The sequence below is a fragment of the Triticum urartu genome, chromosome 7A, assembly GCF_056163025.1.
Source record: "Triticum urartu cultivar PI428250 chromosome 7A, HENAU_Tu73, whole genome shotgun sequence".
In the NCBI taxonomy this organism is placed as follows: Eukaryota; Viridiplantae; Streptophyta; class Magnoliopsida; order Poales; family Poaceae; genus Triticum; species Triticum urartu.
In genome coordinates this window covers 100,784,479-100,793,925 of record NC_141879.1, presented here as the reverse complement: position 1 = coordinate 100,793,925, position 9,447 = coordinate 100,784,479, and the positions used below count along the sequence as shown (strand labels likewise).

The following is a 9,447-nucleotide window of genomic DNA, read 5'->3' as shown; positions in this document are numbered from 1 at the left end:
ATGCCTCCCTATGTTCATGTAGATCCAGATCCATCATGGGACAGGTATGATACAAGGTCACATTCTCTATCTTATTTTAGACCATCTCACCAATATTATGCAGCTCCGAGAAAAACAACATTTGAACAATCACATGTTATAGACCATTTCAATCATAAGGAATCGGTACGGATCTCAAGAAAGAAGAAAGAGGTAGTCAAGCAAGTTTACCGCGTTAAAAGAGATGGTCGTAAGAGTGCTACTTCAGATTTGATCTCAAATAAAAAGAGCCAATGAAAGTGTTGACATTGGCTACTACACGCAATGAGATGAAGCAATCAATTGTTGAGAGTCAAAGTGCCAAATCTGAAGAAAAGAAGTTGACAGTGCACAAGGCCAAAAAAGAATTGTCATTGGTCGTAACAGAATCACAGCCGAGGTGCCCACTCGGCTTATCATATTGGCAAAAGAAGGAATTACAAAATCTTAGTGCACAAGAGTTGAGAAATAAGAACATGGCATGGGTTCCCAAGAGGATCAATCAAAACAAAAACGATGTGGATGCTTATATTGCAACAACTACAATAAAAGTGAAGAAAGAGAAGGATGGAAGCAACAAAAAATTAAGCCAAAGGTGTGCATCGCAACATCAAAATCTTCGGTTAGCACATCATCCATTTCCTTCAACCATGCCATTGATGCCTTTGCCATGGAATTCATCCCTAGGTATGATCAATTACCTTCCATGGATTCATTTCGATCCATGGACGCGACATAATTTTCTGCATCATGAGAGGGTATTACCAAATCTCTATACATTTTATCAGCTAATTTTTGTTGCTAATCCAAAGGGCCGAAATATTTAATTTTTATTTCATTTGTTTATTCCGGCTATACATACTTTGGTCGGTGAATTCTACATGGACCTTATCGTAATGGCTGATATTTATCTATCGTCCTAAGAGTATGCATGTCAATGCATGGCCGATGTGGTATTCTAACATCGTCCTTAGTTCGATTGGAGAGCGAGACAAGGTATGTGCTCATGGAAATTTATATGTATGCATATGTTATGATTGAATGGAGTTAAGACATAATGACCGATGTCATTGAATACATGTTGCATAGACCAATTCATAGTTGCGGAAATGGTGAGTGGGCTTATGCTCTGATTTAATATATATGATTTGGCCTACAAACATTTCTAGTCTATGAGAGGCCAAATCATTGTTGGTTTCATTATTGAGCATCGGATTTATGACATGCATATTATTGATATTAGCCTTGTCTCTCTAGTACTATGGAGATTATGTTTTGATGGTTGAATTCATAATAGCCAAGGTGTTGGTGTTGTTTATATATCTCCTTATGGTGCAATTTTGTGAAGCCTCATGCCACTTAGAATATTTTTTGCATAATTAATCAAAGCCGAATATGCATTGTTATTCGGATTGAACCTTTTACATGCTATACGTGTGATATATATTGAGGCTTTCGGTGATTCGTTATGAGTAGTGCAATAAATATCCAAGAGTTATCAATGTTTTAACAAATCACCTATAGTTTATCTTGAGGTATGTCTAGATACAAAATTTACCTTGGGTTGCTTTAAAATTGTTCATATTTCTAGACATGACAATTCGAGAGAGTTGGCACAGCAAGCATCCGGCTACTATATTAATCATGGTGTATTGCATTTCAATCAATAGCCGATGCTTAGTCTCGTTGACAGAGGTAAGGCCGAACCGAAGTCCACCGCTTCGGCCACTAATGAATTTTTTATGCAGCCGAAAGTCAGGATTGAAGAAAGTTTATTGTTGATTATTTGCAAAATCCTAGCAAAAGGGTGAACAATATGGTTCGAAGGATGACCTTGAGATACATATATATGGAACTTTATCATCGGATTGTTAATGAAGTTGAGAAGGTTTCACCCAAGTTTGCATCAAGGATTCAAACAAATAATGGCCGATATATATTTATCGCCCTAAGCACATGCAAAGTGGCCAATGGAGTGTTGACATCGTCCTTAGAACCAACACGGTACAAGTTATTTTTCGGCACACTAATTTTGCCGAAAAACAGGTGGCATGTGTTGACGCTCGACAATGGCATGATCGCAAAAAATGACTTGAGTCTGTAGCAAGATAAGGTCAAATTCATGACTTCATGTTACCATTGGATGGCTCTCTTCAAGCTGGTCAAAATAGATATAGAGATGGTCCAAAACGGAGCTCGGATGCAAAAGTTATGACAATCTTAGAGATGCTTGTATTGACGTCAGATTAAAGAATCGCATGAAACCTAATTAAGATGACCTCGGATGGAAAAAGTTAAAACAGCAAAGTTCTTCGTCTCGTTGATACGAACGATTTTGATATAAAAATCGCTTCCATACGAAGTCGTATGAGAGTTCTACAGCCAAAACTATGCGCCGCAGCACTGCATGGCCGGATCATCCGGACCGGGGTCCAGATCATCCGGCCGAGGGCCGAACAAATAACCCAAAGAACATAAGCATAAAAATAAAGCCATGATCTGGGTGTAGCCCCGGATGATGCGGGTAGAATCGGGACGATCCGGACAAAGACCGGACGTCCGAACAACTTTTTCAACTGCAGACTTTATGAAACATCCCGAAACATCCTCAAGATGATCTCAAATCGAAAAGTGTTCAGCAACAAAGTTGTGCGCCTCGTCGAAACAGTTGATTTTGATATAAAAATCATCTTAATACAAGTTTTTATGAAAAGTTACAACCCGATTAGTGGAGTGATGTCAGAAATCTAGCTTTGGTCGGATCAACCGGGCCTAGAGCCGGATCATCCGGGCCTAGAGCCGGACATCCGGGTAGGAGGTCGCAGAAATCTGGGTTTGCTCGCATCATCCGGGCCTAGAGCCGGACATCCGAGCCGGAGGTCGTGAGAAGTCCGAATTTGGTTAGATTTTGATGATTTGGACGGCAAGGCAAGTCATTTTCTTGTACGGAAAGTCAATCCGCCTCTTATATAGATAAGAGGTGACGGACGATTGAACAACACACAATAGACAAAATCATCTACCACTTTTTATCTTTTACCTTCTCCCTTGTTCTTCTTCTTCCTCGTTCGTCATTCGTGCTTCTTGTTGCAGGGCGCCGAACCTCGAGTTCCTAGGGGCGATCAGGTCGACCTAGGGCAGCCCATAGCCGCCGCGCGCCCTGACGGGGTCCCTCCCGGGCGTGTGGGGATTTCGGGTCCTCAAAAGCATCTGTTGGTTGTCCTGCGTATTGCGCTGCCGGTCGGGTATCCTTCGACGTGAGCTGCGGTGTATCACCCCTGGCGTCGAGGGTACACGGTGACATGTTCGTGTGCAAACAATAGTTTGTTAGTAGCATGATCAGACTTGATTTTTAGGTTTTCGTGAACACAAGTAATAAAAGGTAAAATGATGATCTGTTTTCACCCGCAAAAAAATAATGATAATCTGTTTTGGGCGAATATGTTGATCCTGCCTGGCTATAGTAAAAATCATTGTTTCATCTGGAGGGTGGCTTACACTAATCTGCCAACTCTCGGTTGAAAATTCGGAGTGGAATGGAGGATGCAGATGTGTGCGGAAGGGTGAACGAGGGTGGTGGTACAACACTGATATAAGAGTCTAATTGTATGTTTGTAGTGGAATTGGTTCACCTGATGGATGCATATTTTGGTCCAGACGTAGCCCTTATTGCTGAGTGTAAGCAACTGTCGCTGGACTCTGCGAACATTAAACCCATTAAGGCGCTAGAATGATGGACAACCAGCTACGCCATGTGGCGCATGCTGGTTGGTCACGGTGAATTTTTTTTTAAATGGTAGTGAGACTTTTTTGGGAGAAAAGATTTTCTAGGCTTTTTCTTTATCCTTTTAAGATGGTTGTGATGTTCACGTGACGCGAGAATTTTTTTTTAACATAATGATGAGGCGTGCATGCTTTCTCTCAAGCAGCCCGCAATGGCGGGCCCCAACCACTAGTCTCCTTTATGCATTGCTTTCGGGAGGCTAATCAGGCGGCTGCTGATGACATAGCTAGGCACTCTTTTAGCTCTAGCAACTCCAGTACTTGGGATACTGAGATCCCTGACTTTATTTCTCACCTTTTTGTAAATAATATGACAATCATATGAGAAATAAAGTCTATTTCCGCTCCCTCCTGCTAGGGTTTCCGCCGCCGCTCCCAAAAGGTCCCGACCCGCTCCCTCCCGCTAGGGTTTCCGCCGCCGCCCTAGCCCGCTCCCGCTGCCACCGGCCGTCGGCGCGCGCGCCCCGGCCCTTCCCGCCCCCCTCTTCCCCTTCCCCCTCCTGTTCCCGCCCCTGCGCCACCTCCCCGGGAGGTGGCCAGGGCGGCGCGCTCCCTCCCCTTCCTCGCGGACCCCCTTTGTTGGATCTCCCCCGCCGCCGCCGGCGGATGCCCCAGGCGCTGGCCCGGGTGGTGCCGGCAGCGACGGGCCTTTCTGTCCCCACGTGCTCGTCCCCTTCCCGGGGCAGGTGACGACAGCGGTGCTGCTCGGCTGGGCGGCGGCCCAGCGACTCGGCGGCGGTCGCTGAAGGTGGGCGAGGCGGCGGTGCTGCGCTTGGTGGCAGGGCGGCGTGGTGACATGCGGTGGCCGGCGGTGCGCCCCCGGCCCAGATCTGGGCCCTCCCGGCCCCATCTGGGTCCTAGCGGGCTGGCCATTGGCATGGCTTCGACGTCCTCTGCGTGGCGCAGAGGAGGAGCGGCTCGGACTCGAGGTGGTGGCGCCGACGGCATGCCTTTTGCAGCGTGAAGGCGGTAGCTTTACGGGCATCGACGGACCCGGCCGGACCTGTGGGCCCACGGGACCGGTATGCTCCTGCTGTCACGCCCGGTCGGTTACCGTCGTTGACGGTGGAGGTTGGGCCCTCCCGCGTGCCGACGATGCTGCTGTCCCGAGTCCCGGCTCCTCTTCTTCGTTGAGCAGGCCCCTTTTGCGGTGCCGTGGTGAGACGGCGCGGAAGCTTCAAGACCGTTTTGGCGCAGAGTGGTGGTTTGTTTGGTGGCGTGCTCCGGATCGCCCGAGGTGAAGGTTGGGATCGGGAGAAATCCATGTCGGCCGAGCCGACTCCGACGCGGTGGTGCCTGACGGAGTCACCGAACCTTCCTGGAGGGCGTCGGAGGTACCCTTTCTCTCTCCTCATCGTGTACCGGAGGAAACCCTTGGCGGCAGCATCGTCATCGTCACATCCCTTCTTGGAGGTGTTGATTGGTACCGGCGCTCCGGAGTATAGGAGCTTAGTGGAGGATCCCAGTGGGCGCGGCGGTCGCGAAGCTTCTTCGTTTTTTTGTTGATCCACCGGTGTCGGCTTTTGTTTCTTTTCTTTTTCTCTTTTGTTTCTTTTGAGCGTGCATGTGCTGCTTTCGCCCCAGCACCGGTTGTATCGGTGATGTTTGCTTTGTAATACAAAGCGGGAGGAAACCCTATTTCGTCAAATAAAGTCTATTTTCTGTCAAAAAAACAAGGGTGGCGGTTCCTAAAATGGAAGTATGTAAGGAAATGTTGGCAAGCGGTGCTCCTTGAGAATCAAAGACAGGAACAAAAATGTGGCACAACAAAATAAATAGCTCAGCGAATCAAATTATAATATGAAAACTAAAATTGCCCGTGTTTCTTTGAGTTTGGTGGTCTATCCGCATCAAAGTGCAGGTGACCTGAGGAGCAAATTTTTGTTTTGCAGTACTGATTCTGAACCAAATATAGATCCATTAACTACCTCTTTTATTTTCTTTAAGTTCGCCTTATATCTAATAGTGCAAGTACACTTCATTATTCCCACAAAAAAAGAAGTAAATATGTGTTTCGCACATATACAAATATCAAACTCATCAAGCTCCTTAGACGCAATGACATATGTGAATATATATGTGTTTCCCACACAGACAAATGTCAAACTCATCAGCTCCTTGGTGGCAAATACATATATTAATAGACTTGCCATGTTACTACCTATTCGTACAATGACAAGTTCATCACTGTAAGACTGGGTGTTATCCATATGGGACTGGGCCAGCTGCACCAAAGCTGGGATACAATTTCTTCCGTACTGTCATCATCCAAGTTGAGAACACCTATGTCCCGGGGATTCGGCTTATACCTCCAATTATGTTGCTCATCATCTGTGAAATAGACACAATTTTCCTTCAGTTGCGGATATTCTTCAGCATTAAGGTACTGTGCCTGATTACACCCAAGAAACAACACGTGATGTTGCAAGCCATTTATTTCCACAAGCTCTTCTGCTGCCATATCAACTTTGTATAACAAGATTTTTCTAGTTTTAATAGCTATGAGGTCCTCAGAAGCCGCATCTATTAGTTCAATCTTTCTGCGGACTTGAAGCAGGCCGTCACACGGTGCCTGAACAACATACCACATGTCCCAGCTAATGTAATTGTCAATCTCATCTATAGTTATGTTCCTCGTGACGGTAGGGCCAGTGAGATCAAAAGTATCAATTCTTCCCGTTCCCGTGAATGCATACAATAGATCATGCATGTAGATGCATTGTTTATAGTCCCAACCAGGGGGCAGCAAGGTCCACTTACAATCTCCTATCCTTGCAAACGAAAGCTCACCTTCTGGACCGTGGATGAGAACCACAATGTAGCTTCCTGCCGACGGATCCGGAAAGATAAATGCCCTGACATAGAGGTGGTCACGAAGCTCGTCGGGAGCATAGGTTAACATTTTGGGATCAACGAGTTTGGAGCCTGAGTCCGCACAGTACACTTGCTCGGGCAATCCATACTTAACAATTGTACCTGCATCGTCAAAGATTGGCTCTACATAATCGATGGTGATCACCGGCGGGAGAGCAATCTGTTGACCAGTGATCGGATTGATAAGGTGGAGCTCAGACTTGTCATCTGCGGTAACTAGCCAACCATGTGAGGACCCAATAAGATACCTACTGCGGATGGGCGGATCCGGGAGAGTTAAATTGTAGACCCTATTCTCCGCGAGGCTGTAGAGACAAGCGACGTTCTCACCAGCAGATTCAGAAGTGTAGAGGAGGCAAGGCGTCTGAGGCCGTTTGTACAGCTCAAGCTCGTTGCATAGGCTTGTATACGCAGAGTGCCAGGAGGTGCTGACAGAGGCCGCACGCATGAGGTCAGGTATCTCGAGGAGTGAAAATATTTCCATCAATACATCCTGCGGCAGCTCTGGCAAATTTCTCACCACGGTTTCAGTTTCCAACGGCGGTGAGACCTTTCCCAATACATCCTGCGGCAGCTCCGGCAAATTTTTCAGCACAATTTCAGTTTCCATCCGTGGTGAGACCTTTCTGAATTTCCCCAGTGAATCAGGAGAAAGAGCGAGGAACTTGGGCAAAATTCTAAGGCCAAGATGTGCAAAGTTCACTATCCTGGCTAAGCTACAGGAGGCCTCCATTGGAGCGATTGCAAAACCAACAGGACTTGGCTTGTGTATCTAATCTGAGAAGAAGAGCACATCGACCTGGCTGCACTTATATAGATAAGCCTGTGTAATTCCGACATCACCTGCGATCCGATTGGAAGAAGGGAGTCCGGATCCAAGGACGAAACGGCGGGGACTTGTTGCCGTAGAAACTTCGGAAAAGATCCAGAATTCGAATCTGAGCAGTTACCTCAAGGATTCCCGGCGATTGCTCCACTACGCCTTCGAAGGGTGCCGGCCACACCACCCAACGACCGGAGAGGCCCGGAGAACCAGGAGTAAGAGCATGTTTAATAGAACCCTTAAACCCTAACTAACGTTTTAAGGATTCAAAAATGATCTTTTTATGCATTTTTATGGATTGAAAAACAGGGACAAAAATTAGAACTCTCAAACCCAACCCTTATAACAGAATATTCCTCATGAACGACGTTGTCATTGCGGGCATACCGTCGAGCACCTCGTGCACGACGGGCAGAGGGCGGGGCGGGCGCGGGCGGAGGGCAGTGGCCGGGGGGTGGGAGGCGGAGGCGAAGGCGGAGGGCGCGGGGGCGGGAGGCGGAGGGCGCGGGAGCGGGCACGGGCCGGAGGGCGGTGGCGGCGGGTTGAGGCGGAGGGCACGGAGGCGGAGGGGCCGGGGGGCGGGAGCCGGAGGCAGCGGGCGGGCGTGCGGGAGTAGAAGCCGGCGGGGCGGTGGGCGGCACGGACGGCGGGACGGATGGCGACGGCTGGGGGCGGGGCGAGCGCGGCCGCGGCCGGAAGGAGGTGGAGGAGAGGTCGGTGGTTGGGGGCGGGGCGGGCGCGGGCGTGCGGGAGGTCGATGGGGCGGCCGGCGGCGGCGAGGCGACTAGCAGCGGCGGACGCGAGCGTGGGCGCGGGAGTTGGGAGGATTTTTCCCTCCCGCGCGAGGATAACCGCCAAACGAGGGTTGGGGTAGGTTTTGCTTCCCAACCCTTACTTTTTAGGGTTGGTAAAAGGTTTGAGGGTTGGACCCTTAAAAAAATTAAGGATTTGAGAGTTAAGAATTCTAGTCTACGTGATTTTTTACTTGCAAACTGTAAAAAACAATTATTTATAAGAATTTGGGGGTTTGAGAGCTCTGTTAGAGATGCTCTAATTAGCAGCGGAAGGTAGCGGCGAGACGGTGCTTGGCTCCGCCGTCTTTGTCGCATTTGGCGGCGCTGTGGGGGCAGGCAGGCTTGTGTCGCGTTTGCAGAGGTGAGCGGAGGGGCGTCTGTTTCGCGACCGAGCGCCGTGTGCTCCGCGCGAGCGATCGATTCATTTTCAATATATTTTTTGGAAATATTATCCGACGAACGTTCATCAGGAGATAAACCCAAATGATCACACGGATCTAGATGCAAGGGTTTTTTCTCTTCCTGGTTTTCATTGGTCTTTCTATTCCTTCTTCCTTTTTATTTCTTTCTTTTTCAATTTTCACTGTCTATTTGCTTATCTTTCTTTCTTCATTTTTATTTATCTTTTTCTCATCAGTTTTCTTTTGTTTTTAATGTTTCTGTCGGATTTTCTCGGTTTCCATTCTTTTTCATTGGTTTCTTTTGTTTTTCATTTTTTTGTGTTTTCTTTTTATTAGGTTTCTTCGGTTTCTTTGTTTCTTTATTCTCATCGTTTGCTCTTATCGGTTTTCACTGTTTTTCCATTCGTTTGCACTTGTTTCTTCGGTTTCTTTTTTGTTTTTAATTTTCTTTGATTTCCTTTGTTTTTTTTGTTTTCATTGTTCTTTCTTTTTCCTTTGTTTTCATTCTATAATTTTGGTATACATCAAGAAATTTTTTTCTAATACATGATTTTTTCAAATAAAAGTTCAAAAAAAAATTATTACATGGTCAACATTTTTTCCATACAAATTTTTAACATTTTTCAAATGCTTGATTAACAATGTTTAAATACAAGATTAATATTTTTTGGAGTACATGGTCAACATTTTTATATACAAATTTTAATATTTTTTAAATCTTCGATTACATATTTAAATACCAATTAATACTCCC

General features: G+C 46.8%; 1 protein-coding gene across 1 annotated transcript; it reads right to left on the bottom strand.

The window, feature by feature from the left end:
* Positions 1–5,962: 5,962 nt before the first annotated feature.
* On the bottom strand, positions 5,963–7,670 carry LOC125522232 (F-box protein KIB4-like). The gene has a single exon (XM_087533543.1). It carries the CDS (start codon positions 7,406–7,408, stop codon positions 5,963–5,965), a length of 1,446 nt encoding a protein of 481 aa, XP_087389669.1. The 5' UTR covers positions 7,409–7,670.
* Between the last annotated feature and the right edge of the window lie 1,777 nt (positions 7,671–9,447).